Raw genomic sequence first — 27,774 nt, 5'->3', positions numbered from 1 at the left:
TCGTCAAATCCTCACCCGGTAGATCCTAGAGTGGCCCTATAAAGCGTGGCGTATTCTCCCAGTGGCAGCCGGGCGTGGCGCAGTTGTGGCGCAAACCCCGCGCATCCGTTTGCTCCTCCGCGCCGTCTCAGGCACGAGACCGCGAAAATTCCACGGAGAACAATCCACGAACTAGTCACGTAAATCGAGGTTCATCACGTCTGATCTGTTCAACTACGTGTCTTGTCTGATTCTTATCTTAATCTATATCCAAAATGCCAGTATACACCGTTTCTCATGTGCAAAATGTACGTGTTTGCGTGGTCATGGTAGGCTTACCAGCTCGCGGCAAGTCCCTTCTTGCCCAAAAGAGTATGTATGATGATTTAAAACGGGAATAATGACGGACGGGAAGACTGGAAGGGTGAAATGACCATAAACTTGATTGGATAGACTTGGAGTCCCAGCCTTGAGCCAAAAACGCCCCGGCGTCATTGCGAACCTTGGAGTTTCCTTCTATTCACCTTTATGACCTCGGAGGTTTTAAGTAGTTCTGGAAGGTTTATCATGCTGGTATATTGATTATCAATGTCATTCACTTGGCTAGCTGAGACATGGTTCAATGACATGTACCTGGCTAGAATTCAGATATGGCCATGGTTTTTGCCAACTATACGAATCAAACATTCGTCTTTGGATAGCTTGGGGAATATTTCAGCGGTGTCGCTAAACGCCTGTCGCCTATGCCTCTTGTTCCCATCTCCAATTTCCATTTAACCTCTTCTACTCATACTAACTCCTTTAGTCGTTAGATACCTTTCGTGGCTCTCGATTAAGGCCAAATGCTTCAACGTAGGCACATACCGCCGCCAGACAGCTTCCCAACCGGATGCCTCGTTCTTCGACGTGGAAAACCCCGAGGGGCTCGCGGTCCGCGTGGAGGCGGTCAACAAGGCAGTGGCGGATATGATGTCGTGGTACGGCGACGAAGCGGGGGTTGTGGGAATTTTGGACGCCACCAACTCGACCAGAGTAAGAAGAGCGTGGATCTTGAAGCTTCTTCGCGAGAACCGCATCGAGCCGTTGTTCTTGGAAAGCTGGTGCGATGACTCGGAGCTCATTATGAATAACATCTTGGACGTGAAGACCACCTCTCCGGACTACGCTGGGAAGGCCCCTGACTTTGCCGTCTCTGACTTTTTGGCTAGAATCGCCAACTACGAAAAGGTGTACGAGACACTCGACATGGAAACGGATAAGGACTTGACGTTTATTAAGTTGATCAATGTCAACGCCCAAATCATCATCAATAAAATTGAAACCTACTTGGAATCCCGGATTGTCTACTACGTGATGAACCTACACATCAAGCCGCGGGCGATCTGGTTGTCCCGCCACGGTGAGTCTATGTACAACGTCAGCGGCCAGATTGGGGGCAACGCAGACTTGTCGCCACAGGGTTGGGCCTATGCCAAGAAATTGCCTCAGATTGTGGCGGACTCTGTCGGCCCTGGCGAGTTGACCGTTTGGACATCCACGTTGAACCGAACCCAACAAACAGCTTCCAACTTGCCGTTCAAGAAGCTCCAGTGGAAGGCATTGGATGAGTTGGATGCCGGCGCCTGTGACGGCTTGACGTACCAGCAGATTGCGGAGGACTTTCCTGAGGATTTCAAAGCTAGGGACGATGACAAGTACGAGTATAGGTATCCTGGTGGGGAGTCCTACAGAGACGTGGTGATTAGATTGGAACCGATCATCATGGAACTTGAGAAGAACGAGAATATCTTGATTGTGACCCACCAGGCGGTGTTGAGATGTATCTACGCCTACTTTATGAACATTCCGCAGGAGCAGAGTCCGTGGATGGATATTCCGTTGCACACGTTGATCAAGTTGGAGCCGCGCGCGTTCGGGACTATGGTGGAGAAAATCAAGGCGAATATCCCGGCTGTGAGCACGTACAAAGAGAAAGGGACGTTTGAGCTTGGGGTGGATGATGCCAAGGTGAATGACGTGAAGAATATCATCACCAGAGCGTAGCCAGCGTCAGCTATGCTCTCGATTTCTCTTGGGTGGGGGTACATACAGTGAATGTTACGAAATGTATAGGATGATCACTAGGAATTGTTTCAGAGGTCTGGCTTGTTTTAGCTAACTGGAAAAATACCGTCAATTAATTGGTCATAACCGGAACTAGGGTAACAACCTCTGGACCTAAAGTTGCATGAAAAAAAAAAAAGGACAAACGGAACGTTCTCCCTACCAGTCAGTCATTGTGCATATGCACTGCGGACAAGTGGTAGAGAAGGTACCTTTTGAGGGGGTTACTCCGACTTTGGTTACTGATAAAGTCTAATACAGGTACCGTATGTATCTTAGCTTTAGACCAAACCGTAAATCTGACTGGCTTTCTTACTCTACTTGTCATCGTAGGCCATTTATACCAATTCTGGATTCCATTGATGCATCGCTTCCAAACAGATAAGTTTCGGTCGCATGTGAGTTCAAGTGATCTCAGATGTATCGTAGCCATGCATTTTTGTCGAGGGAACGGAGCCAGAACATGCCATTTCTGGCACTACCTTCCCTAAATTCTCCGTAATGTACGCTTTTCTAAACCCAGGGTTTGCTCAGGCCCAAGCTACAAGCTTACACGCTATGGCCTTGGAACAATCAATTGAGAAATATTCCCCACGCAGGGTAGATCCTAACGGATCGTGATGAATTTTGTTAAAGCGCAAGGTCAAAACACAAATATCGGCTTTGTTTAATCCACCCTTGATTCGGATAAATATATTGTATTCCAGGATTAGAGCTTAATTCATTAATCTTCCGTTTCCTACTTCCTTTCAAGCGTCGAAGGCCTGTACGCAAGAATACTCGTCTATAATTGCCTATCTCAGTGGAATGACGACTTGGAAAAAGGGTTATTGGGCGGCCTGCAGTGGTGCGCGGGGTAAGGCGAGCTCCGTCTAGGAGTGGAATCAGATTTCCGTTCCGTGACGAGAGGCTGGAGTTTGTCCGGGAAACGACCTTTTGCAGTGAAGGCCAGAGACACTGCTCTTTCTGAGAAGAATAATTATGAGGCTGCAGAGCCGGGCGCATGAAACTGATTATCGTGGGTGCACGAAATGGATCATCGTTTGAGCCATATCACAAGAGGGCGCGACCAAGATCGGATTGTGCTTACAAATGCTAACAGAGCACGTGACGCCCTCGGTGGCACCTGGCGGGCCTCGGGTAAAGTACCGGGGGTTTCAACTCCGCAGCATGCGGTGACTCCCGGAGCTTTTACTCACCAACCATACCTCAGCATAGGAACAGAGACAGCTACTAGAGCCTGGTATATATATAATAGCACGAATATGCGTAGAAGGGTTTAGCCCTTTAGCAGCAATCCTAAATTGTCAATTATTAGTTAATCAAATCGTTTGTTCCTCTACCAGAGGGACGCGCAGTGCAGCCCCGGAGACGTCCCAACACCTGCCGCCAAAGTGGTACAGTATTTCCGGAAACGTAAAGGAAGAATCTATTACCGGGCATACCTCCTACATAATACGAGCTCGGAGCCGATCGGAGGCACGCACGGCAGCTACCCCGTACGATTAGGCGCGGTGGCTCCACAAGCGTGCGCTTACATAATCAAGTGATAACCGTGTAGCGATGAAGGAGACGGGCAAAAGTACTATACATATGAAAGGCAGAGAGCAATAAGGGGCGGCCTATGGTGTCTCGGTTTCGTGGCCGTGGAATCACCTCGTAGTTCTCCACCGTGGAACTTTAATGACCTCTGGCTATGTAAATACCAGCGTTGCGTTCGTTGCAGGACATGTCGCACCTCGGGCACACCCGATCTCGTTCGGGGGTGGAAAATTCCCCAGCATCTTGCTGGGGGTACATGTCCGTAGGAGGGGGTATAAATTAGTTGCAATTCGTCGTCCCGTTATCTTCTTCTCTCTTTTCTTTCCCCTTTCATATATTCTGTACATATATAACAAAATGGCTGCTACTCAAAAGATCAAGGTTAAGACCCCAATCGTCGAAATGGACGGTGATGAGATGACCAGAATCATCTGGGCGCTCATCAAGTCGGAGTTGATCTTGCCACACTTGGACGTCGACTTGAAGTACTACGACTTGGGGATCCAGTACCGTGACGAGACCAACGACCAGGTTACCTTGGACTCCGCCGAGGCCACCTTGAAGTACGGGGTTGCCGTCAAGTGTGCCACCATCACCCCAGACGAGCAGAGAGTAGAGGAGTTCAACTTGAAGAAGATGTGGCTTTCTCCAAACGGTACCATCAGAAATATCTTGGGTGGTACTGTCTTCCGCGAGCCAATCATCATCCCAAGAATTCCAAGAATCGTGCCACAATGGGAGAGGGAGATTATCATCGGCCGTCACTCCTTCGGTGATCAGTACAAGGCCACCGACGTTGTCATCCCAGGTGCCGGTTCCTTGAAGCTTGTCTACGAGCCAAAGGACGGTTCCCCGGCCCAGGAATTCAAGGTCTTTGACTACCCAACCAACGGTGGTGTCGCCCTCGCCATGTACAACACCACTGATTCCATTAGGGACTTTGCCCACGCCTCCTTCAAGGTTGCTATCCAGCGCAAGTTGCCATTGTACATGTCCACCAAGAACACCATTTTGAAGAAATACGACGGCCGGTTCAAGGACATCTTCCAGGAAATCTTCGAGGCCCAGTACAAGCCAGCGTTTGATGCTGCCGGGATTTGGTACGAGCACCGTTTGATCGACGACATGGTTGCCCAGATGTTAAAGTCCAAGGGTGGGTTCATCATCGCCATGAAGAACTACGACGGTGACGTGCAGTCCGACATTGTTGCCCAGGGGTTCGGGTCCTTGGGGTTGATGACCTCTGTCTTGATGACCCCAAATGGGAAGGCTTTCGAGTCCGAAGCCGCTCACGGCACCGTCACCAGACACTACAGACAGCACCAACAGGGTAAGGAGACCTCCACCAACTCCATTGCCTCTATCTTTGCCTGGTCCAGAGGGATTATCCAGAGAGGGAAGTTGGACGACACCCCAGACGTTGTCGCCTTCGGCCACGCCTTGGAAAAGGCCACCACCGACACCGTCCAGGAAGACGGGATCATGACTAAGGATTTGGCTTTGGCTGCTGGTAAGACTGAAAGATCCGCTTACGTCACCACCGAAGAGTTTATCTCCGCCGTTGCCAAGCGCTTGAACAACACCTTGGCCAAGTAAGCGTGCTATTTTCTTCACTTCTCGTTGCTCGGACAACAAATCACACATTTATATGGACAAACTGTAGGCTAGACTGAATGTAGCGTTCGAGGCATATCGGCAGTAATCCGAGGAATTCATGTAACAGTGAACAATTAATGTGAGGCTGATGGATGACGAGAGTTCAGTGTAAAAGAAACATGTCTGGACTCATGTTTTGCCACCTGATGCACGGAATTGGACGTTTGGATTATGCCACGGATAAACATGGCATTGAGCAGTGTAGTTTACAGAGACTTCTGTAGGCTTAAAGCCATCTGCGCCTAGGACCGGAATAATCTAGAGAGTCTAGATCAGCTAAACAAACTTTTAGAAATATCAACGCCATCTCAGAGTTTTCCAGTGTCATCTGACAATGTTGGGACTATATTTGGAGCAGCTGCTTGTGGTGACACACATAATAGGAATCTCATTTTCTGAAATTGAAATTGAAATGGGTCAAGTCAGTAATTATGGTATGGAAACTTTAACCATGGTGCATATGTAGACCCACGCAAAGTTATTGTGAAAAAAAAAAGAAGCAAAAAGAAATGACATAACAGAAGTTGAGCTCACAGTCACTTTCTGACTGAGCAACTTTTGATACAGAAGGCCCGGTAAATGTATTCTCCCGGAGAAGAATCGGATTCATTTACTCATCTTGTGATATCCACGGAATTAGTAGCCAGACCGAAATGGAAATGCTTAACTCACGTGATCTAAGAAAAGGAGGCAGCCTGTATGGAAGCATCCTTTTTTGGAACTTCAACTCCAATGATTCTCCATGGAAACGATTGGAGGATCGACCAGAGGATGACTATTGACCAATAGGAGCTAAAAAATGACACGGACAGGAATCGAACCTGCAGCCCTTCGATTTGGAATCGAAAGCTCTACCATTGAGCCACCGCATCTTTGTCAAAGGAAAACGGTTAAAGCCTTCCGATGTTCGGAGTTCCTAAGTTGAACTCCTGACTTTTGATAACTAAGCATACAGATATTAAGCATACAGTCTTATAATTATTTCACGCAGTTAGGAGGTGGGCGATTTATCTACTCAGAGGTGTATGAATCCGAAACCTGAAGAAAGCTGACTGGAGATTTATTTTCCACTCGATTTGTGCTTGAAGCCACTTTCTCAAGCAGGCAGAGAATGTAAACAAAGGTCAATCCTCTAGGAAATATAATATCGAGTCTAATATGGTCATAAGCCGTTCCTTAATATTATTATGCAAGTTTTAGCATTATTATATCGGTTTGCCGTCCAATCAGAATCCACAACGATTAATGTGGACGCCCCTCTCCATGCAAGAGACACTATCAGTCCCTCCAGAATCCTTGCCTCTCTTTTAGTGACTTACATGCAGAACTTACAAGATAATAAAGCGGTATTGTACTAGCCATTGTAATTTTCTTGGTGAAAATTTACCGGTTTTTGCGCATCACGCTTATCTTCCCCTGCGGCGCCAACGCTCGCTCGGCTCCACCCCCACCAGACGCACGTTCAATGGCCGTGCGGAAGTTTTTAGCGAGGACATTTTCACTCACCACTGGGTTTGATTTACAACAAAGCGCGGAACAAGACAAGCCACCATCACCAAGAAGGGCTCACCATTGCCATTCAAAGTAATCGAGTTCATTTCAGACCTGATTTACCACTGATTTGGGTTTAAACGTCCAGCTTCAATTCTATCCAGACCATACTTACAGCTGGGTTGGAGGTCACCTAACGTATCGCCAAACCTTCCCAGTCCGCATTCCAAGCTACGCCGGCCTACTCAGCTCTGACCTATTTATTACATCTTTGGCCTGTCTTACAACTGCAGATCCGAGGTATTCGCCGTATAGAGTCGTTGCACCCAAGGCCTTCCAATCGAATCTTAGAATTTTGCCTGCTCAGCTCGTTCATCCACATTGGTTGATTTACCAAAAATCCCATCTTTACTTTTGTCAAACTGGCATTCATCTTAATTCTTGTTTTTAATTCAATTCGAAGCATCACCATTTCTGGCTTATTTATCCAAGTTAGCCATTCCACCCATACAAACAACCTATTCCGGTCTATTCGTATACACTAGTCGATATCCCATCTTCTCTCTTTCCATTGGCCACGCTCTAGTTGATTATTCAGTTCTCTTGCAGTTTTCTCCATGCCCCCTCGCAAACGGAGCTTTAGCGGTTGCTGGACGTGTCGTGCGCGCAAGATCAAGTGCGGTCTCGAGAAGCCGGTATGTGTGCGTTGTGTGAGGGCGAATCTCACATGTGCCGGTTACGGTATCAAGCTCCGCTGGGCAAAACCGCTCGCCATCTGCGAAGACACGAACGCTCTCATTAATGCCACCGATGGTGTCGACGAGGAAAGCTCTCAACGGCGAAATGTTGAGTTTGTCGTCTTTCCCCCAGACCAGGTATACCGCATGTTTAGCGAGGTGGATGAGGTTCTTGCCGCCACTACCGACGTTGTATGGACAGATGTCCCATCGCGCAGTGACGGGACAAAATGGTACCGGGCGGGGCCATTCGGAGTGTTGAATATGAATCCGCTCAAAAGGCGGAATGATGAAGTATTGTTTAAGAAGCCGAAGGTTCCAAAGCGAGCGACAGAGGAAACCCGTGACTCACAAACCGAATTTGATTCGCAGTCCGGCCCGCGCGGATACGGTAGTCGAGTGCTACCACATCCGGTCCCCAACTCGCCGCATTCAACGTTTCTCAACCACCTCATGTCGCCCAGCGCGATCTACACCCACATCGTCACCAACCCCGAGGTTTCCCTCCCGCCACAGCTGTTCAACGCGTTTAGCACACCTGCGAGCTCGCTCAGTAACCGAATTGAGTTCGACTCCGACTCGGACGGCAACATCGAGGACGAGTCGAACAAGAGCTCCGCTTGGATCCATCGCGACGTGGTGGCCTCCGCGGAACTCACCGTCAAAGCCATGATGGGCCTCAACTACGAGTTCAACCCGGCCACCAGCGACCCTCAGGTCTACTTCATTGAAAAGCTCTTTCCGAATTATTACCGAGCCATTCCGCTTCACCGGACGTTCTTCACCGACCCCGCGCACGACGAACAGCAACTCCACTTGAAGGTTCTCATGCACCGTGTTCCGGTGCCGAGTTTCCAATTACCCGGATCCGAGCGCGGCTCGGTAGGAGTCAGCCAGGCTTCGTACTCAATGGCGATTGGGCCGGTCTTCCGTCGACTCGTGAACTTCTTCACCACCTCTGCAGACCTCTTTATGGTGCTCACATTTCTGGGAAATATCTGGGAGTCGTACGTGTTACCGTTGGTCCACCAAATTATCGGCGAGACACTCACGTTCGACAGCCTTGTGGCTACCGAAGACATGCTTCTTAAGCACTGTCTTCTCAACCAGGTCTTGTGTATTTCATCCCTTGCGTATCTGAAAGTACCGAGCGTGGAAATATCCGCGGATGAGCGGGACTTCTACCTTCGTCTCAGCATCCGGCTCCGCAACTTGGCATACAAACAGCTTTCACTGATAGTCGACGAACCGACAAAAATAGCAGCCGGGAGTTGGGGACCGGAACGTGACGCCCCGTATAAGGAGATGTTGTTGTTGGCGTTGATGCTCCAGATACGTTTGGATAATCTGTTCGGAATCTTTGACAACTTCAATAGGTATTTTGAACGGTGCGAAGGCCTCGTGGGAGGCGCGTATAACACCGGTCACGGCTCGGTCCTTGATCAACCTCTCGGTATCCGTTCTGTATCAGGGCAGACTCGGCCGGTATCAGGTCCCCACGCCGGCATCGCGAATAAGGAGCTCCTCATGCTTTACCGGACGATGATGATCTTCTTCGAGTCGACACGCGCGGTGGACTCGCACTTCCAAATTGACGACCGCAATTTGTACCAGGACATCACGCCGCAGTACAACATGTTACGTGATGTGTACGAGGCGTTGGTTGACAATAGCGGGTCGGGCGTTTTGGAGGAGCGGGATTTTATCCGCATCGACAAAGGTGAGTCGAGAGACAAGCGTGTTGCGAGTACGGAAGAGCGCGTGCGAACGATGGACAAGTCGCGCACGGAAAGTCGAATGGGCATTGGGCATGACTCGCCCACACAAACAGGCCTAGACAGGCCAGCCAAACCCCTCTCCAAACCCTTCCGCTCGGTTCTCGATCGCTCGAAGCCTTACACCCTCCCTGACGTATCCAAAGTCACCCACAGCTCCTACACCCCTTCGATCGCTGTTAGCTTCACCCACACTAGCTCCGACGCCGATTCGGACTCGGACTCAGACTCCGGCTACCCACAGGTGATCATCTCTCTTGACCAGTCGCATTCCAGCACTCTGAAAACTATCATCACCGTTATACGCGACACTGCCAAACCGCAACTAGTGGAAATCCCGGCGGAATACGGAAAGATACCGCCAACAGTGGACGGAGAGCCCGCCGTTAACCTCATGTACGGAATCCCAGCGTCGCTTATGGTGCTACTCAGCCGAATCACCAATGTGGCGAACCACCGCTACACGTTTGACCGCCGCCGTGTGTTTCCGCGAAACTTCCCCAAGATCTGCGCCGACATGGAGGACGAGCTCTTCAACTGGAAACTCAACTGGCGCTTGTACGACCTGGTGTACGATCCGAAGACGGACCAGCGCGAGAAGAAGTTTATTCTGGGCTTCCACAAGGCAATCTATCACAATATTGTGTCGTTCTATCACGGACTAGTGGTGTTTTTTCTGCGCTTGATCAAGGACACACCGCCGCGCTTGCTCCAGGATCACGTCATGGCGTGTTTAGATAACATGGAGATGTTGCGGGAGCTTGAAAGCGAGACGTGCCATCTCCAGCCGCTATTCTGGCAATATTTCATTTGTGGGTGCGATGCGACGGATCCGGAGATCCAGGATAGGTATTCGCTGTGGTTTAAGAACTATGATATGTTGACCAATCATTGGCGGGCGAAGCAGGTGATGTTTGAGGTGTGGCAGAGGAGAGGAGAGGGAGATGAAAATATTTGCTGGATTGATATTGTGAAGGACTGGAATTGGGTGTTGTTCTTTGGGTAGAGAAGCCAAGTGAAGGGAAATGATTCCACCGTAATACAAAAGCCATCAAGGTCTAATTTTTTAGTCGAGTTATACTACAATTGGCAATTTCCGATAAAAGGCTATAACTATTTGAGCATAGCTGTAGAATGACAATTAGATATCTTTCAGCAGTTCAGTATCGTATTCTGCTAATACTTACCGTATTGTTTCTGGAATATCCAACATTTATATCTCTGTCGGTGTCTTTGGTCCCTTCCGTCCGCGAATAATGCTTAAGGAATTGTTTAGAGCTAATTAGTCGAATCCCAAAGGTGAAATTCAAGCTTTTATCTCTATTTCACTCAACGAAGTATTATCTAAGGTATTTGGCCTTATGTAATTTGCTCTGGCATCAGTCACTCCTCGTGGAATAAACCTTAGCTGAACCTGCAAGAATGCCCTAAGAAAAGCGTATGTGAGATCCTGCATATGCACTGAAACGTCCTACCCCAGGTTTTCAAGACATCGGTTCAAGATAGCCTCGCTGGGACCTTCAAGCTCAATTAAAAGCTATATAACAAGTCTACTATACTCCTTGCTCCACACCCATATCCCCTTACTCATTATACATGATCATGGGAATAATCTATCTATTGACCTCTCCTTGATCAAGGAATGTGCCGTTGGTAACCGTTCTTCCGGTGCCTTCGAACATAGAGCCATCATGTCGACCGCGGGAATTCTATACACCACTAGGCTCACTGCTGTTAACAGATGATGCTCGTCAGGCTTAATGGCCGTCAGTAATATCGCCAACAAGATTTTTTCCAGCCAGATCAGCTGTGCTTTAGCTAGCGGTGTTGAGTCCATGACTCGTGCCTTCGGTCCAGACTTGACCCCATCCTTCTCTGATCAGGTCAACACTCACCCAGAGGGTGTCAAGGTCAATATCCAGACGGATGGCACCAACGAAATCGTTGCGGAAAAGTACAGCCTTAGCCGCAGAGCCCACGATGAGTTTGTTACTATTTCCTACCAGAGATCCCTGAACTCTGTCAAAAACGGTTTACTTAGGGAAAAAAATCATCCCCGTCATAGTTCAGTACAAAGAGGGCGATGTTACCCGGATCATTTTTGTTGACACTGATGAAGGTGTACGTAGAAATGTCACTGTTGACTCCCTCGGGAAGATCAAGACTGCCTTCAAGAAGGATAGTTGATGGCCGGCGAGATTGATGTCACCTCCATGTGCATTGGTACCGGTATGGGTGCCACGGCTGTCTTCGTCAAGGAATGAAGTGTTTGAGGTATATTTACATAGCCCGATATGCTGAACGCATCTTTTTTTTAATATATAAGGGCCAGAAATATTGGCAATCTCTTCCATACCAACTTTTGGTGCGCTATAACCTTTTAGAGAATGAGTTCCTGCCTCCGTCAGCCTGAGAGATTGTCTAAAAACTCTAATAGAAAGGAGATTTAGCATTCAAGATGTTTGCCTATCGGTTTCAGGTAGTTGGATGCGCCTTGGATTCTGCTGCTTGAACTACTCACCCCTCCGTTATTTTTCCTATTCGATCTGGTTTGGTTGGATCCTACCCGATGTTATATCATTGGATATGGACACACCGCTTAGAGGTGACTATCTAGCATATTATCAGTAGTATTTCAGGTCTTGACAGACTGGTATGCAAACATCTCGAATGCTAAATCTCCTTTCCAATGGAAGTCGAGCCTCCTTAGCGAATATTAGGGCCATTTTCTCTCGTCAGCTACGTAGAGACAACACTAAGATAGTACTATCTAAGATAAATGCTACAGTATGCGTATTCAGCATGACCGCTGTTTACATCCATAAGACGCCTTGAGTTTGACCAAAATACACGAGAACTTCATTAGACACCCGGTAGTAGTTAATTCTTTGGCGAGAATTCTCTTTAAATATCTGAGCCTAGAAATGTTTCGGGTCTCATGTAGACACCGCCGCACCCGATAAAGTAAGCATAAAACTGACACGTGATAACCATGAAAATGCACACCGTTTCCGGTAGGGTCAAGACCGTTACAAGTACAAGAAATGCGCATGTCCATGATTTTGTAATACATCTATTGTGACCAGCACCTTCAGCTGGCAAGAGCTATATGGGATATTAGGATAAATTATGCAGATAGAGAAAAGGGACGGTGCTTCAGTGAGTGTGGTATTTGTCAGCATGCACATTGACTCGATACCAACTTTCTCGAACCTTCTGCAAACGGCGATGAGTTTCTTGACCGGGCCCGATCTACTGCTACACACCACAAAGCTTAGAGACAAGTGTGATGGGTGGATGATCCAGGTCTCAACGGGGCCTTCTGATTTGTTCCCTCGCCTAATCTCCGGTGCTCCCTGTGAGACGTCACGCGCGATCACTCCCCCATAAGCCCGCATGCGCTTAGCGCTGGCCGAAACCCGCCCCGGAGCTCGCTTGTCACCAGCCACCTCAGCCATAATATTTCCGTCGCTGCGCCTGCCTCGGCTCCGTTTAGAATCCGAAGCTTAATTGAAGACACAAGATCAGCACCTCTACGTCCGCATTCTGAGCTCTGAGTGCCAACTTTTTATTATCCAATTAATGAATCATAAGTAGCCTCTTTCTGTGATGGTTGCTTGCAGTGAAAACGTCAGGTGCGACTCGCAGAGCCCGCTATCTCCCTTACGTTTGATCGCTGCCTGGAATTAAGCGGGGCCATGCACGTGCTCTTCACCACCGTGAGAAATCACTGGGCAGGGCTTACGCTCTCTACTGTATTTTACCAACCGTATAGATTATTATTATAATGTATATATCCACTGTTTAAATTCCCGCCAACAGGTATACCTTTCCCCCCAAGGTTCCCGTAGTCCTAGCTGCCTGTATCTTTGCTACTCGAGCATGTGAAAGAAATCCTGCACGCCCCAGGTTTAGGTTCCCCCGCGCCCTGCCGAAAAAAGCAAAGTGACAACCATTAGGAAATCACTATATAATGGACACCGCCGCCGCGTTCTGCTTTATACTTTTCGCCTTCTCGCTCATCACTCACACACTCACAATGGAAAGATTAACCCAATTAGCATCGCACTTAACCACCGCCAAGGGCGTCAGTGCAATCAAGCAGAAGAACGCTGACGATGTTGTCATTGTTGCCGCCTACAGAACCGCCTTGACCAAGGGTGGTAAGGGCTTGTTCAAGGACACTGCCTCCGAGGACTTGTTGATCGGGCTTGTCAAGGGCTTGCTCGCCAAGACCCCTAACTTTGACCCAAAGTTGATCGAAGACGTTGCAATCGGTAACGTTTTGAACGGTGGTGCTGGTGCCTTTGAGCACAGAGCCGCCATGTTGGCTGCCGGTATCCCATACTCTGCCGCGTTCCTTGCCATCAACAGACAGTGCTCGTCTGGTTTGATTGCCGTCAACGATATTGCCAACAAGATCTTGACCGGCCAGATCGACGTCGGTTTAGCGGGTGGTGTCGAGTCCATGTCCAAGAACTACGGCCCTAAGAACGCCCCACAGTTCTCTGACCTCTTGCTCCGTGACAAGGAAGCGGTCAAGTGCGGTATCCCAATGGGGATCACCAACGAAAACGTTGCTGAAAAGTACACCATTGACCGTGCCACTCAGGACGCTTTCGCGGCCGCCTCGTACAACAAGGCTGAGAGAGCTGTCTCCCAGGGCTTATTCAAGGACGAGATTATCCCGCTTCAGGTTACCATCGAGGTCGATAACGACTCCGAAGATGATGAAGCTGATGACACCATCAAGAAGACTGTTACTGTCGACACCGACGAGGGTCCACGGGCCGGTGTCACCGCGGCCTCTCTCGGGAAGATTAAGGCAGCCTTCAAGAAGGACGGTACCACTCACGCCGGTAATGCTTCCCAGATCTCCGACGGTGCCGGTGCCGTCTTATTGATGCGCCGTTCCGTCGCCATCAAGCACGGCTTGCCAATTGTCGGGAAGTACGTCGCCACTTCTGCCGTTGGTGTTCCACCTGAGATTATGGGTGTCGGTCCAGCCTACGCCATTCCACATGTTCTTGCTCAGGCCGGGATCTCCACCTCCGACGTTGCCGTCTACGAGATCAACGAGGCCTTTGCCGCCCAGGCTTTGTTCTGTATCGAACACTTGGGCTTGGACAAGTCCAAGGTTAACCCACGCGGTGGTGCCATCGCCTTGGGTCACCCATTGGGTGCCACCGGTGCCAGACAGATTGCGACCATCTTGAGAGAGTTGAAGACCGGCGAGATTGGTGTTACCTCCATGTGTATTGGTACCGGTATGGGTGCCGCTGCTGTGTTTGTTAAGGAATAGTGCATAGCATGAGCCCGAGCCGGGATAGCTTGTGAATTTTTAATTCTGTGTATATCATTTTGTTTAATAACCAGCTGTGCTGGAGAAATAGCAAGGTTGTAGGTGGGTACGTCATATGAGATTGAATGGATGGTAATTCATGTTCTCTCAATGAATAGAGTCACTAGTAAAAGGATACGGAGGGGTTTTCAAGAGATTGACATCACATGTGATATGACTAGCCATATAAATATCTCAACGCTATCAACCGTGGGTGTCAGGTCTACATACAAGTACGTGCCGCAGCCTAGAATACGATAATAGTGTTTGTAGAAAAATCATGGTTGTTTCAGAAGGAAATAGATCTATAGCACCTCTAGCACTGCAATATAGCCCCAATTTGATCTATATTGAAGACGCATTCCAACCCGATAGAGTGATTTCGCTCAGGATAAAACCTGGAACGCATCACGTGTCATAACCTAGTAAGCCATAAAACTATTACATGAAATACATCTTCGACTCGTTTCCGAAGGAAACGTATCAATTGACCCGGCTTAAAAGATAAATTCTCTGCCCGGCACTCTCAAGGACCCAACTCTTACGCCCAGAGATTAGTATTTTTTATTTTTATCTAAGCTGCCTCCGGAGGCCTACTTCGGCACCAAGGGTTTCCAGTCGTTGAGCGAAACAGGAATGCTGGGGCTCGGAGCTTCTGCTTCGGCCATTTTCACCAGAACTAAGCTGCTCGGCTTCTTCGGCACGATTGGCGCAAACTTTGCAGCTTGCGGCTTCAGAGCCGAGGTAACGGAAGCAACCGAAGAGGCTCTGCTCAACAGAGAGGTGGTTCGTGGAGGGGGCGGGGTCGGCGTCGCGGTGCGCGACCTCGCTTGCAACGGAACGTCAGAGAAACCCGGCGGAAGCTTTGAGGATGGTGTCAGGGCTGGAGGAGCAACCCTCCGAGGAGCAGGCGCCGGTGGCCGCACCCGTGCGAGTTGGGGAGTGGTAGACGAAGTTATGACAGGCTGCAAGGGAGCCCTCGCGTTTTCTTCTAAAATCGACGCATTCGTTGGCTGTAAAGGAGGAGTCTTGATATTCGACGGCTGCAACACAGCAAAACTGGATGGTGCCACATTCGACTGCGGTAACGGGTTTCGTTTAGGCAACTTTGGTGGGATGTCAGCTGACTGGCCACGTCTCGGCGGAGGAGCCGGAGGGTCAAGGTCAATCAAGGAGGATTGCGATGGCTGGGTGGACAGTGCACTCGATTGAGAGCTTACATCGTCATCCAAGAGCGAAAGGCTGCTACTTTCAGTCAGCTTGAATTGCGTATACAATTGCTGCATCATCGCCTGCCTGACCGAGTGGTCCACGAAGCGCACCTGGCAGCCGAACGTCCCGTACACCGGCTTGTGGTCGCTGAACTTCACCTCCATTACACAGTTGTAGTTCATCTGATGCAAGACCTTGCCTCTCGACAAGATTCGATCAGTCCACGACGGTACCCGCTGCTTCTCAGAAGTGTCGTACACAGAGGTGCCCCTATCATACTTGTAGGTAGGGGGAAAGCTGATCTGACGCTCCAGGAAGCCCTTGAAGGCGCCGCCGCGCGCGTTCATGTCGCGCTTCAACTGGTCGTGGCTTATCAACGCAGACCAGTCGGCCTGAGCCACGCGTTGGCGCACCTCGCTGTTTTCCAACCCAATCCGGTAGTTCAAGTCTCCCAACCAGACCACCGCGTCGTGGTCCGCAATCTGACGGTTGCGGTTGAAGCGCAAGCCCAGCCAGATGTTGCTATAGTCGTTGGAGCGCTCATCAACAGCCGTGACACCCGCTGCCAAATGACAGTTCACGAAGCAGAAGGTGGTCTCGCCATAGGTGAAGCGGATCGCGCAGCCTCCTTTGTTGCCGCCCATGCCCCCAAGCCCCGTCTTTTTGGACGCCCCCTCGACCTGCGTCACGTGTGCGAGCTTGTTTGCCTGCACGTAGAGGAGAATCGACATGGACACCATCGTTTCCGTCCGCAAAAGCGTGTATTTTCCCTGGTTGTTAAGCGTTTCCCCTACAAGCGCCTCCCAGTAGCTCGCATTGGACGCGCTGGGGGTCCCGGAAATGAAGTTCCCAGCCGTGAGCGGAATGATTTCTTGCAACCCTAGCACGTACATATCTGGCAAAAGGCCGGCGTTTTCGTCGGGAAAGAGCCATTCGGTCAAGTCATCCGCGGTGGCCAACCCGTTCACATTATAGGTCCCGGTAAAGACTGTGGCCTTGTCATAGGTGGTGAACTTTCCTTCCTCCTGGACAAGCTTGCTCGCCACAAAGTCCGCCGTTGGGTCGTAGATCTGAACTGGCATCTGATCCGCGTTTCTTCCAAGCAACGTGTCGATCGTCACCTGAGTGCCCTTGTCAACAAAGTTGTTGATGTACATTCTAGAAACCGACTTGGTCATGTCACTCAAAGCCCCGGCAAACGACATTTTACCGTTGCGGGTGAAGCTCGACTTTAATGCATTGGTTCCCGTATAGATCTGCGAGATCTGGTCGCCGTGGTCGGCCCAGAGCGTGCCGTGCTTTGTAAATAAGTCTGCATCCGTGTTCTTGATGCGATGGTCTTGTAAAAACATGTTGAGACAGGCGGTGGAGAGCACCTGCTGGATCAAGTTCGTGCGGTCAAGACAGTCGAGACAGTTTGTGCGGAAGATCCCCGCCTGTTGCGACGCCACACGCCCGCTGTTGAAGTCGTACGAAAAGTAGCCGTTCTCGAAAAGGCTGTTCTGTACCAACGGAAGGATACGCGACGCTTGACTGTAGCCGTTTTTGGCTGTTTCTTGGTGGAAGTCAAACTCACAGAGGGCAAGGTCGGAGCCTTTATGGGCCTTTAAATGTTCGGCGTAGCGTTTAGTCAAGCCGATCTCCGACAGTCTGGTCGAGAGGAGGTTGATGATGTGCACCGGGCCGTACTTTTCCGTCAAACGCGCAAAGTGGCGGTCAAAAACCGGTTGGGTGGCCTCCACCGACCGGGTGATGGTCACCTTTGGCGTGATGAGCGTGGTGTCTTGCTCCCAGAAGATGGGCACACTTCCGCGGATCTCAGTGAATGCGTAGAGAACCTTGTCCGTGTAGAGAATAAACTCTGTCTCCACAAAGTTGGCCACATATCCTTCGTCGTCGATACCGCGCGCGTTGAACCGCGTCCCCGCGCGTTTCCACGACTGCTTTGAGATCATCGTCACGGAGCAGCGCAACTCCTTGAGGTACGTTTGGAAGGTTTCGGCAAAGCCTCTAATGACAGTGGTGAGAAAGCCGTTGGCTTCCAAGACAAGGCGCTGCTCAGGCTCCATCGCGTTGCGAAACTTCACCATATCCTCCATCATGAACGAGTTCCACATAAACTCTGTCTGGCAGCCGTCAAACCAGGACAGCGCGGTGTGGGCGACATCTACCCCCCGGTGCTGCAAAACGCTCGTCAAATCAAAGTCTGTGGAGTACAAAAACGACCCATTACAGAGTAACTTGCGCAACTCGTAGCACGGATGCGGCGTTCTCTCAGCGTATTCCGTCGATTCGTAGTCTTGCTGAGTAATTAAAGGGTATCCTGTCGCATCCAACGCCACGTAATCCCATTTGGGGTTGTTCACACTCACAAATTCCACGCCGTGGATCTTGTGCACGGTCTCGCGTGGCAACGGGCGCGCGGCATTGCTCTTCCCGGTGATCACCAGAAGAAAAACGTCGTTTTCGACGTTGATCAAGCCAAGGAAGCCGTGGGCCGGGGCCTCAAGGAGCAAACGGAACTTCTGACTCGCAAACGCCTCGTTGGCGACAAATTCCACCGCACACCGCGACGCCGCGTCCCGCGCGAGATGGCGGAAAAGAAGCGTGTGGGTCTCCGATTGGAGGGCGAGTGTCCGCGGATTTTGTTTCACGAGAACCCTCATAGCAAAGAATTAGTGGGAATGCAAAGAGATAGGAGAAAAATGATGGGAGCAGTAAAATGTGATTTTGATCAGTGGGCGCGTGGCAATGTTCGATACGTGCGCGGACCAAAGAAGTAGGCGGAGGCTGGGCAAACGGTCAGCGTATCAATATGAGAGATAAATATTTACTGAAACGTCAGTGAACTAAGGTATGGTTTGTATACGCTAAATTAACTGTTGAGAATTTATGAAGGAGTAACCTAGATGGGGGTGTGAGTGTGATTTCATTGAAAAGCCGCGGCGCGATACCGGCGTAAGCGGCTTGGCCGAGGTGGAATCGTTGGACCGAAATGGCGAGCGGGATGGTGTCAAAAGACAGAGTTTATCAGAATGGTGGCCCTGTAGTGTGGAAGGTTGGGAGAAGTAGAGCTAGTTCATTTAGTATTCTGATTTTCGTATTGAATTTAATAAATCTTGGAGATTACGTTCTATAATGGCTGAGTAATCGCATTAGCCTCGCTAGAAATTGTAGCCCTGGGAGAGGTATGGGTTGGAATTGGTACAAAATTTATATTACTGGCAATATACGAGTAATTATACGTGAAGTTAAAGGTTTGCTGGGTCAGGTAATTCCTCTACAAGCCCAATGCCAGTTCGGAGACAACAACTGTAAATTTAGTCTGCGAATACTCTGGGGAACGATATCGTATTCAGCTTATAAATACTTTGGGAAACGATAGCGTATTTACAGCTAATCTAAAATCACTTACAGAAAAGCTTTCAATTCTGGGGGTATGCTTGCTACACTTCCATCTGAGTCAAAGCACCAGATAGATACAAGGCCACAGACATCTATTTAGATGTTCCTTGGTTCCATAAATCAAAATTTCATGTATTTGATGCAAAGAAAGATCATGTATTTACATAACTCCGAGTAGGCTCGACAGATTGGAACGATGCTTTCGTCCTGGTGTCCCTAACATTAAGTCGTCTGCCACAGCATCGAAAACTGGTATAACTTGGTGAAACTAACCACTCTGCTGGTATCCCCGTGCTCTTCAAGTATTTTAGAGCCATGTTCACTGGTAATACGGCTTAGTTGTCGAACTCCTCCATGCATTCCACGATGGTCTTCAAGTTCTCAATCACGTTACTGATGGCGACTCGGATAACCCTATCGCTGAGACCCTTGAACACAATTGATAGCTGCGTGTCTTTCGTGCTGTATTCAACCGTAATCTCATTTGGTTTCAAGATCGGATCTGGCGACAAGGTGTTTAAAGCAATGGTGGCCTGTCTGGTAGTGATGAACGGGACATCTAACTGGCTATAACCGGGGGGTTAGTATTGGAACAAGACTTGACGGATTTATGGGTTGGACTTACAAAATGTAGTCTAAAGAAGCCATGACAGGGTTTGGCTAGAGACGCTCTAACAAAAAAGTGAACAGCAACAAACTTGGGTCTCTTTTTTTTTAGGAAAGATTTGTTTTACAGGGTGCAGGTCAAGCACTCATCCATACTGAGAAACGGTCACTTATGTCAGGTAAATAGATATTATGGTATATATGACATTTGGAGAGGTGGATCCAACGTTAGATATAATAAAACAAAAGGGGCAGGTAAATTTTATGGAAAGCGAGAAAATGGGTCGGGCTTGAACGGCTCCAAAATACATACTACCGAAGCGTCAACCCTACTCTTAGCTCAACTTATAAACTAGGAACGGTCTTGCCCAAAACATTTGGCATAGAGGTTTATATTTCATCATGCCAACCAGGTTCCGTAACACTGACAGTGAATTAGTGAGTCAGCCTAAACGGCCCTATAACGGATATGGTGTACCGACGCGCATAGTGCATATGCGCTGCTCTTTGTGGAACGTCCCACATGTAGCTCAGTACAGATTCGATGTGCAGTCAGTCAACTCGTGGGATAGCCATTTCAGAGGCTTTGAAGGCTTCAGCTACGTGCCAAATACAATATAGTACGCAAAACCTCGCTATCTTGACTGGATTGAAGAATTACCTTCCATTTAGCTACTGAATCCCAAGCTACAAATATTGCTACATCAATACGCACCCTCCACAAGTCTGTTGGACCAGATTCTCTCGATGGATCTCCCATACACCTTTTCGGGATGGCATCCCTCCAGCTGGTCTATCGAGCTATTTTATTTGAAATCCAGCGCCTGCGGAAAGTACTCCCAGACACACATTAATCAATTGGTTAAGGATTACTTGTCTTGCTTGCTCCACTACAAGTCAGCCCTCTCATCCAGCTCCCCAGATGTCTCCAGAATGTTTTTACAGCGAGACGTGTTGCTCCGGTCACCGGACTGGTACTTGTCGGGAATTCTCAACACTGGCGATCGATTCATTCTTTCTAATAATGAAACGTTAGTATCGATCGTGTCAGCGCTCAACTACTTCAAAACTGTCTTTCAACCTTCGGGAGATGTGCGGGATAGTGTGTTTATTGATAAATTAAACACGGAATCGTACTGGCCCCGCGATGAGGAAGTGTGCAATTTGACACGCCACTTTCCTCAGTTGAGCTCTGTGTTGCCGATTGACAACATCCTAGATAAGATTGACACCATGTTGGAAACCTTTGAGACGGATGTGGAGAAATTTTGCAGGAGCATGGGATGGGTATTAATGTTTGGTCATGACTTTAAGCACCCGCCCTACCGATTGCAACTGAACGCTGTGGACGAGAATCTCTCCAGGAAACAGTTTGAGGCGGAAGCGGCGCTTGGGGGCACGATTTCTCCCCTTGACGGTGGTTCGAAGTTCAAGCCCTCCCGGAAACGGCCAGTCTCCGACACCGATTTTGATGAGTATCCATATACCAAAAGACTGCAGCTCTGCCCCGTATAGCCGGGCTTGCGGCATAACGCCTTTGCAGCCGGATTCAAAGTTATTCCTTATGAATATTCCCCCATGTGACACATGATATACTAATCACTTGAAATCACAAACTACAAGTATATTCTTAACAATTAATACATTATAACCAGTTAATAGTGCTAGAGAGTAAAAATAAGCAACAACGAAACAAACAAAACAGAAAAGCCAGCTTTTCCAAACCTAGAGATTCTCATACGACGGAATGTCCAAATGGAAGAATGGAGTGCTGGTGGCGGTAACTGCAACGTAGGCCAACAAAGCTTCGTCGTCACTCACGGCATTGCCACGGGACTCGACATACTCAGTACCAATATTGAAGTAGTTGTGCTCCCTCACGGAGTTGTTCTCATCGGAGCGTTTCGCAACATCAGCACCACCGTGACCCCCGCTCGGAAGTACGGCATCGGCAGAACCGAACCCAGAGTGGACCAAACCGCGTCTGATCCACGGAGACAAGATCCCAGAAAAGTGAAACTCCACGTCTCTGTCAGCGTATCTATCAGCAAGTTTCTTCAAGTCCACAAGCGCCTGTAAACCAGTAGCATCGATCTGGGTAACGGCCGAAAAGTCAAAGTGTATTATACGCAAGAGCGGTCTAGTGTCGGCCAAGGCAGCTTCGTAATCTGCTTGCAAATGTTCCTCGGCGGTCTTCTTCTTGAACTTGGAGAATGGCAACCACGAAAAGTCAAGCGGAGCTGGGTCGTTCCACGGTCTATCGCCCGCAGAACTAGCGGAGTACGGCTTACCTCTTCTGGTGGTGGATTTCAACTCGCGAGTAACTGCGTCGATCTGGCGAGAGGCGTTAGGGTAGCTGAACGACTCAAGTGGCTTAAAGACAAGAACACCTGGCGGTGGAGGGATAATGTTGAGCTGGTTGTTGACGTTTCTCTGGGTGAAAGGCAACCATCTGGTGTGGAACTTGACACTCGGTGGCAACGAGTTGATGGAGGTATGCGGGTGCAGCAAGGAGCTAGCATCCACTCCCTTTTCCTTGCCCTTGATCTTGGTAATCTGCTTGTCAATAGAGTCGACACTGTCAGATTCGTTGGAGGAAGCGGCAACCTCGGTAGGAGGTTGGTCAATAACCGCATCCACAACCTCGGCGATTCTGACTCTGCCCAAAAACTCGCCTCTTGGCTTGGCAATTCTGAACAATAAAACAGCACAAGACGCACACATCGCAAAGTAAATACCACCCTCGATGGAGACAAACACGGTGAGGATCACTGCAATGATAAAGATCCCACCGTCAATAGGCGCGACCTTCCAGAACTGCCAGGTGGTCTGGTAGTTGCTCATCAAATCGGAAACTGCGTGAATGATAATGGCCGACAAGGTAGCCTTAGGGATGTAGAAGAACGCGTCGGTGAACGAGTAAAGAGCCAAAAGCACAACCGCGCCCGTGAAAATACCGGCAAACGGTGTTCTGACACCACACTTAGATTTCAACGCCGATCTGGAGAAAGACCCGGTGGCCGGGTACGCGTTGAAGAAGGTACCGATTAAGTTGGTGACACCGATGGCGATGACTTCCTGGTCAGGGTTGATGGTGTAATCGTTGATTCTTCCGAAAGACTTGGAGATGGCAATGTGTTCCAAGAGCAAGACAATGATGGAAACGGGCAACTCGTTCGCCATTTTAGGCACAATCCCGTCTGGCAACACCATCTTCCCGACGTGTTTCAACCCGGAGGGCACGGTGCCGATGACCGCAATCGGTCTTTCCTTGGCCGAACGGTGATTATGCACAATCCCGAAGGAAATGGCGGTGAAAACAACAATGACAATGGCATTTCTGATCACGTTAAGGTAGAAGAAAACCCTGCGGTACTTTGGAAACCGGACGCCCGCCCAGTCGGTGGACCACCTCCAGAAGTAAAGAAGGGCGAGCGGAATCAACCCAAACACGGCATCGAGCTTCGTGTGCTTCAAGTTCTTCAAGGTGTTAACCACTATCAAGTAGGTGGCGGCTCTGGTGTTGACCAAGGTCCCGTAGCCCATCAAGGCTGGAACCTGGCCGGTGATGATGTTGAAGGCCGAACCGGTCATAAAACCCAAGACTGCGGGCATGGAGATGAATTCGAGGATGAACCCAAGGCGTAAAAACCCGATACCGGCGGCAACACCACCACAAATCAAACTAAGAACAGTAGCAATGACCGGCGCAGGAATGCTAGGATCGGTGGACTGAACGTGCGAAATAACTCTAGAAACCTGCAACGACATGACGGCAACTGGCCCGATCGACACATCCTTAGAGGTGGCAAAGAAACAGTAGATAAAGACACCGACGAACGAGGAGTACAACCCGTACTGGGCCTCCAACCCGGCAACCTGGGCGTACGACATGGACTGCGGCACGAGCACACAGCCAACAGTGATCCCGGCAATCAAGTCACCGTATAACCACTGTCTGTTGTAGTGAAGAATCCATTTGGCGATGGGAAAGAGCGAGATAAAGTAGTCTTTGACCTTTTGCACGGGGTCATTGAAATGATCTTCATAGAAGTCTTTAACCCCCACAAGCGGTTCGTCGTAGCTGGAGATCACCACCTGTTCCGGATGCAGTTCAATGATATCTTCATAGTGCAAGCCGTCCACGCTGTGGACGTCTGAGTAGATTTCGGACATGTTGCGTGTGGCGAGATGTTTGTTCCGTAAATGCAGAGCGAAGCAAAGATATATATATATATACCGGTGTGGATCTATGCAAGTGAAAAAAAGTGACTCCGACGCTTGACACAGTGTTTAGCGAGTAAGGCTGTGACTGTAATGAGTAGTTAGCGGCTTTAACTAAGATAATTAGCAGAGAGACACGGGGTTTGGGGTGTGGCGTAATTCGGACGTTAAGTCAGGGCAGCGGCGGTCTAGACTTGTGGCGAAGAGATAATCTGCGGAGCCACAGTGAGGAATCTGGATGAAAAATGGCGAAACAAGAGATAAAATTGCAACTCCAGCTGGAATATATATAGAGACACGATTCAGACCTTAGTCATCACGACACCGAAGAGCTACTAAAACTGTGGACGCAATCGTGCATATGCTGGGCAGCGATTCCACCATCAATGCCACAGTAATCTGCACTGCGAGATTAAAAGCTAATATGCAGCTTTAGCCACCAAGTGCGTGGCGTACCCTTACATTACAAGCCGCACACCGCACGACCTCTCGCTCGTTGTGCCACTTCACGTGACAAAATGCTTGCCTCATTGCACGTGACATTGGGCCATTGAGAAGTCTTTCTTTCTCCGTTATCGGGCACATTGAGATAAGCACCGGAGGTGAGGATGCTACCACGTGGAACTTTCAATCCTTTGAGGGAGATATGCTTTCTGCAGTCGATTTTTATGTCAAGTCGGCGTGGTTCCCGTGATTCAGCTGTAGTGTCCGGGGTTTTAGATTGTGCATGGACCGCCGAAATCACAAAACACTTGACTTCAGCTGCTCTCCGTCGTACGAAGCCAGCTTTGCATTCCGTGACCTACCATGGTTTAAAGTGCCAACCAGACTACGGTTACTAGTACGAGAAACTTTCTGCCGTGTGATCGTATAGGCAGTAATTTACGACCATTGGCGTAAAATATACGATTTGACGTACGGTAAATACCATCTTTCGGCGGCCAGGCCTGTACATAAAAGATTTAGTAATGCCTGGGAATTGTGCACGTGCTAATCGGATTAGCACTAATTTATAGAGTCACTAGATCACTCACTCTACCCCTCATCTTTTCGGTTTAACAGAAAGATAGAAATGCAAGGTAATACTTTATTTTTGAGTCAATTGATGGATGCGGGGTCACCATAGTAGATCAAGGAGGCTTTGTATCCAAGATTACCGTTCTCGCGCGACTCCTTCCTACCTACTCTCTGTTTGCTATGGGCTTCCGTGGGTAGAGGTCACACGGATTTCAAGCCTCACTTTATATTCATGAAATAGCGATTATTTCCAAATAGTATGATAGCGTTTCACAGCCTTTTGGGAACCGTACAAATTGAACCGACTACAGATTTTGTGGTATACCTCTACCCGATGGGTAGGATATCTACTCTAGTAGTATATGGGAGAGAGGGATCGACCTCCTTATATAGGGTTAGATCCTTACTCCGTGACCACTAAACACTTCAGATTTACTATTCACATAAATTAAAGCGTATATTTTATGACAGATACAGTAACATACGTTTTGACAGCGCTCACAATGGGGAACCAATTAATACTAACTAGCTTACAGTTAAGCTACACTTTGCTGGCTCCTACCGCCACAACGAATACTCGTCCGTCCCCATGTCCTGCTCCTGTTTCATCTCCATCTGCTCGGTCGGCTGGATCGTATGCGTAATAAGCTCCTCCGATTCCTGTTCTGGCTCTGCCGCCGGCTCCTGTGGCTCTTCGTGTTTCCTCTCAGACTCGTTCATCAAGTCTAGCAAAAGTAACGAGCACACATCGTCCATCTTCTTCTTCTTAAAGTCGCGGATGGTACCACGCATGCGCTCGAAGCAGATCTTGAAATCAGAGCCTTGCCAGTACTCGCCGCCAGCGTGACCCGCAGTCGCGTTCGTGACCGCGCGCGCGTACAACGTCGCTAGCAAGTGCCAGTCGATCTGCGTAACGGTGGTGTAGCCCAAGTCCTTGATGCGCCCCACGAGCCAGATCCGGTCGCTGATGTCAATCTGCGCCGCGCGCGACGTGGCCTCGCGCTTGAGCAACTTGTTCCACTTGTAACGACACTGGATGCGCGAGCGGATTCCTCCCATACGCTCGCTGACAATCGTCCAGTTGATGGCGCTCTGCTGCAGCTCCGCGGCCTCGCCCAAAATCTCTGCCACGATTGCGCGCAACTTCTCTTCTTCGGCCTCGGACCACTTGTTGGACGACCGGTTCGAGCCGCACTTGACGTAGTTACGCCAGCGGTCACGACAGTCCTCCGGCATGCGGCCCATGATCTGCCCGATGGCCTTCCATTGGCCGTCCTTCTCGGCCGCGAGGCGCCCCAACTCCGAATCCTCCGCGGCGGTCCACTTGCCGCGTACGTCAAAGATGTGGTACAGCCGGCGCACGTGTTTATACACGGATGCGCGCGACCGATGTGGGAGTACCTTCTGGAGCGCCTCCCAGAAGTCGTCCTTCTTGCGCTCGTTGCACCACACACGCTCGCAGATATCGCGCCGCGTCATCTTGTTGATCTCACAGTACGCGCCGATGAAGCGGTCGAGTGCCTCAATCTCCTCTGGCGAAAACAGCTTGCCGTGCGCGGGCGCGGTCACCCAGTTTGACGCGCGCGCGGCCGCAGCGGCCACCAACGCCGCCACCTCGGGGTGTGCATTCGCGTGCATCCCTGTGTTCAAGCTGGAAGTGGGAGCAGGCCCGTCTGCTGCCGCAATCGCCTGCGCTGCGTGCTGCTGCAACTGCTGCAACTGCTGCGCGGCCTCGCCGCCCGCGAGCCCACGGTAGCCGAACTCGTCCAACGGTCCCAACTGGCTTGCAAGCTCGCGCGCATCCATGATCGCGGCCTGTACCAATTGCTCGTGTTCCGACGCGGTGCCCATCTCGCCCTCGGCCTCCGCGCGGATCTCGTGCTCTGCGCCCATCTGCGCAAGCTCAGGGTCCACATTGTCCTTCTTTTTCTTTTGGCGCTTGCCTGGAAAGGCAAACTCGTCCTCGAGGAACCCGGTCCACTGCTGAAAATTAATGTTCGCGAGCTCGTCGCTGAACAACTTGCGCTTTTTGTCGTCGGGCGCATCGTCGAGCGTGCCGCCCACGTATCTCAACACGGCCGCCTCTACCTCGTTGATCTTATCAGGATCCGAGTACTCATTGTGTTGTTGGATGAGATCAAGCCCGTCCTTTAAAAGCTCCTCGTCCTTTTTTAGGTCCAGGAGTTGTAGTAAGGCCTGGGCGCCGAGTTCTTGGTTGTCGTCGTGTGGTTGCATGGAATGTGTGTGGGGTACCCAGAAGTGTTACCCTGAGAAAGAGTTACCCTGAGAAGGTTTGTAAAATAGGGTAACGGGTGGAAGAGTTGAGGTAAAAATTTGCGGGCTGGGATTTACGCGGAGTGAAAATTACGCGTGCATGCGTCAGCGTCACTACGAGTCAGTGGCGCATGACACAAGCCCTTCCATACATTAAGCAAGACCGTGGCGAATCGTGTGGCAAACCCCGGAAAATGCATCGTACGATCTGTCTTGGGGAATCTACTCAAAAAAAAAAATACTGGTAAAGTGCCAAAGAGGATTCATGCTTTGGGTATTAATCGGTTAATAGTAATACGTGTTGGAATACCAGTTTTATCAAGATCGGGTGTTTGAAGAGTAAAGACTGGAGAGAAAATGGCGAAGGTTGGAAACGGTCCCTTTTTGATACACACAACCGGAGAGGTTTGCA

At 49.6% G+C, this 27,774-nt stretch overlaps 14 protein-coding genes and 1 non-coding gene across 15 annotated transcripts; 7 read left to right on the top strand and 8 right to left on the bottom strand.

The window, feature by feature from the left end:
* Positions 1-214: 214 nt before the first annotated feature.
* On the top strand, positions 215-2,241 carry BABINDRAFT_163723 (fructose-2,6-bisphosphatase). Its single transcript, XM_019130064.1, has 2 exons — positions 215-351; positions 785-2,241. Exons 1-2 carry the CDS (start codon positions 255-257, stop codon positions 2,020-2,022), a joined length of 1,335 nt encoding a protein of 444 aa, XP_018982549.1. The 5' UTR covers positions 215-254; the 3' UTR covers positions 2,023-2,241.
* On the bottom strand, positions 2,093-2,613 carry BABINDRAFT_103543 (uncharacterized protein). The gene has a single exon (XM_019126721.1). The coding sequence runs from the start codon at positions 2,513-2,515 to the stop codon at positions 2,249-2,251; it is 267 nt and encodes an 88-aa protein (XP_018982548.1). The 5' UTR covers positions 2,516-2,613; the 3' UTR covers positions 2,093-2,248.
* Positions 2,614-3,779: 1,166 nt separating this feature from the next.
* Positions 3,780-5,479, top strand: BABINDRAFT_163721 (uncharacterized protein). The gene has a single exon (XM_019130063.1). It carries the CDS (start codon positions 3,982-3,984, stop codon positions 5,218-5,220), a length of 1,239 nt encoding a protein of 412 aa, XP_018982547.1. The 5' UTR covers positions 3,780-3,981; the 3' UTR covers positions 5,221-5,479.
* A 601-nt stretch (positions 5,480-6,080) lies between these two features.
* BABINDRAFT_t358 lies at positions 6,081-6,152 on the bottom strand. The gene has a single exon. It is a non-coding gene; the product is annotated as a tRNA-Trp (tRNA).
* A 1,224-nt stretch (positions 6,153-7,376) lies between these two features.
* ARG83 (Arg83p) lies at positions 7,377-10,392 on the top strand. The gene is made up of 4 exons (XM_019132224.1): positions 7,377-7,802; positions 8,076-8,330; positions 8,406-8,896; positions 9,350-10,392. Exons 1-4 carry the CDS (start codon positions 7,389-7,391, stop codon positions 10,287-10,289), a joined length of 2,100 nt encoding a protein of 699 aa, XP_018982546.1. The 5' UTR covers positions 7,377-7,388; the 3' UTR covers positions 10,290-10,392.
* A 651-nt stretch (positions 10,393-11,043) lies between these two features.
* On the top strand, positions 11,044-11,470 carry BABINDRAFT_10365 (uncharacterized protein; the record flags this gene model as incomplete). Its single annotated transcript, XM_019126724.1, has 2 exons — positions 11,044-11,314; positions 11,349-11,470. 2 exons carry the CDS (start codon positions 11,044-11,046, stop codon positions 11,468-11,470), a joined length of 393 nt encoding a protein of 130 aa, XP_018982545.1.
* Positions 11,471-11,928: 458 nt separating this feature from the next.
* On the bottom strand, positions 11,929-13,097 carry BABINDRAFT_178333 (uncharacterized protein). The gene is made up of 2 exons (XM_019131058.1): positions 12,550-13,097; positions 11,929-12,388 (listed from the first exon to the last, which is right to left on the bottom strand). Exons 1-2 carry the CDS (start codon positions 12,739-12,741, stop codon positions 12,188-12,190), a joined length of 393 nt encoding a protein of 130 aa, XP_018982544.1. The 5' UTR covers positions 12,742-13,097; the 3' UTR covers positions 11,929-12,187.
* A 210-nt stretch (positions 13,098-13,307) lies between these two features.
* On the top strand, positions 13,308-14,692 carry POT1 (acetyl-CoA C-acyltransferase). The gene has a single exon (XM_019130062.1). The coding sequence runs from the start codon at positions 13,323-13,325 to the stop codon at positions 14,583-14,585; it is 1,263 nt and encodes a 420-aa protein (XP_018982543.1). The 5' UTR covers positions 13,308-13,322; the 3' UTR covers positions 14,586-14,692.
* Positions 14,693-15,859: 1,167 nt separating this feature from the next.
* Positions 15,860-18,502, bottom strand: BABINDRAFT_17198 (phosphatidylinositol-3-/phosphoinositide 5-phosphatase; the record flags this gene model as incomplete). Its single annotated transcript, XM_019130849.1, has 1 exon — positions 15,860-18,502. A coding segment is annotated over one exon (2,643 nt), but the record flags the coding sequence as incomplete, so codon positions are not given.
* Positions 18,503-19,347: 845 nt separating this feature from the next.
* BABINDRAFT_67726 (uncharacterized protein) lies at positions 19,348-19,808 on the bottom strand. The gene has a single exon (XM_019132509.1). The coding sequence runs from the start codon at positions 19,556-19,558 to the stop codon at positions 19,394-19,396; it is 165 nt and encodes a 54-aa protein (XP_018982541.1). The 5' UTR covers positions 19,559-19,808; the 3' UTR covers positions 19,348-19,393.
* On the bottom strand, positions 19,348-19,889 carry BABINDRAFT_15704 (chromatin DNA-binding EKC/KEOPS complex subunit; the record flags this gene model as incomplete). The annotated part of the gene is made up of 2 exons (XM_019127290.1): positions 19,348-19,808; positions 19,867-19,889. The coding sequence occupies 2 exons, from the start codon at positions 19,887-19,889 to the stop codon at positions 19,577-19,579; spliced, it is 255 nt and encodes an 84-aa protein (XP_018982540.1). The 3' UTR covers positions 19,348-19,576.
* A 590-nt stretch (positions 19,890-20,479) lies between these two features.
* BABINDRAFT_163716 (uncharacterized protein) lies at positions 20,480-21,423 on the top strand. The gene has a single exon (XM_019130061.1). The coding sequence runs from the start codon at positions 20,595-20,597 to the stop codon at positions 21,360-21,362; it is 768 nt and encodes a 255-aa protein (XP_018982539.1). The 5' UTR covers positions 20,480-20,594; the 3' UTR covers positions 21,363-21,423.
* A 73-nt stretch (positions 21,424-21,496) lies between these two features.
* SUL2 (sulfate permease) lies at positions 21,497-24,375 on the bottom strand. The gene has a single exon (XM_019130060.1). It carries the CDS (start codon positions 24,021-24,023, stop codon positions 21,573-21,575), a length of 2,451 nt encoding a protein of 816 aa, XP_018982538.1. The 5' UTR covers positions 24,024-24,375; the 3' UTR covers positions 21,497-21,572.
* Positions 24,376-24,549: 174 nt separating this feature from the next.
* Positions 24,550-24,923, top strand: BABINDRAFT_163714 (uncharacterized protein). The gene has a single exon (XM_019130059.1). It carries the CDS (start codon positions 24,740-24,742, stop codon positions 24,911-24,913), a length of 174 nt encoding a protein of 57 aa, XP_018982537.1. The 5' UTR covers positions 24,550-24,739; the 3' UTR covers positions 24,914-24,923.
* A 560-nt stretch (positions 24,924-25,483) lies between these two features.
* Positions 25,484-27,346, bottom strand: BABINDRAFT_181839 (uncharacterized protein; the record flags this gene model as incomplete). The annotated part of the gene is made up of 3 exons (XM_019131157.1): positions 25,956-27,346; positions 25,801-25,919; positions 25,484-25,505 (listed from the first exon to the last, which is right to left on the bottom strand). The coding sequence occupies exons 1-3, from the start codon at positions 27,321-27,323 to the stop codon at positions 25,484-25,486; spliced, it is 1,509 nt and encodes a 502-aa protein (XP_018982536.1). The 5' UTR covers positions 27,324-27,346.
* Positions 27,347-27,774: the final 428 nt, after the last annotated feature.

The sequence above is a fragment of the Babjeviella inositovora genome (genome assembly GCF_001661335.1).
Source record: "Babjeviella inositovora NRRL Y-12698 unplaced genomic scaffold BABINscaffold_17, whole genome shotgun sequence".
Classification (NCBI taxonomy): domain Eukaryota; kingdom Fungi; phylum Ascomycota; class Pichiomycetes; order Serinales; genus Babjeviella; species Babjeviella inositovora.
This window is presented reverse-complemented; position numbering and strand designations above follow the sequence as displayed.

Bases quoted from the DNA above. Each gene is read 5' to 3' on its own strand.
- BABINDRAFT_163716 (XM_019130061.1), top strand. From the start codon at position 20,595: ATGGATCTCCCATACACCTTTTCGGGATGGCATCCCTCCAGCTGGTCT.
- BABINDRAFT_163723 (XM_019130064.1), top strand. From the start codon at position 255: ATGCCAGTATACACCGTTTCTCATGTGCAAAATGTACGTGTTTGCGTG. The intron at 352-784 runs GTATGTATGATG...TAACTCCTTTAG, and splicing joins GTCCCTTCTTGCCCAAAAGA to TCGTTAGATACCTTTCGTGG.
- ARG83 (XM_019132224.1), top strand. From the start codon at position 7,389: ATGCCCCCTCGCAAACGGAGCTTTAGCGGTTGCTGGACGTGTCGTGCG. The intron at 7,803-8,075 runs GTATTGTTTAAG...AACCGAATTGAG, and splicing joins TCAAAAGGCGGAATGATGAA to TTCGACTCCGACTCGGACGG. The intron at 8,331-8,405 runs GTTCTCATGCAC...GGAGTCAGCCAG, and splicing joins AACAGCAACTCCACTTGAAG to GCTTCGTACTCAATGGCGAT.
- BABINDRAFT_103543 (XM_019126721.1), bottom strand. From the start codon at position 2,515: ATGGCTACGATACATCTGAGATCACTTGAACTCACATGCGACCGAAAC.
- POT1 (XM_019130062.1), top strand. From the start codon at position 13,323: ATGGAAAGATTAACCCAATTAGCATCGCACTTAACCACCGCCAAGGGC.
- BABINDRAFT_163714 (XM_019130059.1), top strand. From the start codon at position 24,740: ATGTCAAGTCGGCGTGGTTCCCGTGATTCAGCTGTAGTGTCCGGGGTT.
- BABINDRAFT_178333 (XM_019131058.1), bottom strand. From the start codon at position 12,741: ATGGCTGAGGTGGCTGGTGACAAGCGAGCTCCGGGGCGGGTTTCGGCC. The intron at 12,389-12,549 runs GTGTGTAGCAGT...TATCCCATATAG, and splicing joins ACTTGTCTCTAAGCTTTGTG to CTCTTGCCAGCTGAAGGTGC.
- BABINDRAFT_163721 (XM_019130063.1), top strand. From the start codon at position 3,982: ATGGCTGCTACTCAAAAGATCAAGGTTAAGACCCCAATCGTCGAAATG.
- SUL2 (XM_019130060.1), bottom strand. From the start codon at position 24,023: ATGTCCGAAATCTACTCAGACGTCCACAGCGTGGACGGCTTGCACTAT.
- BABINDRAFT_67726 (XM_019132509.1), bottom strand. From the start codon at position 19,558: ATGGCTCTAAAATACTTGAAGAGCACGGGGATACCAGCAGAGTGGTTA.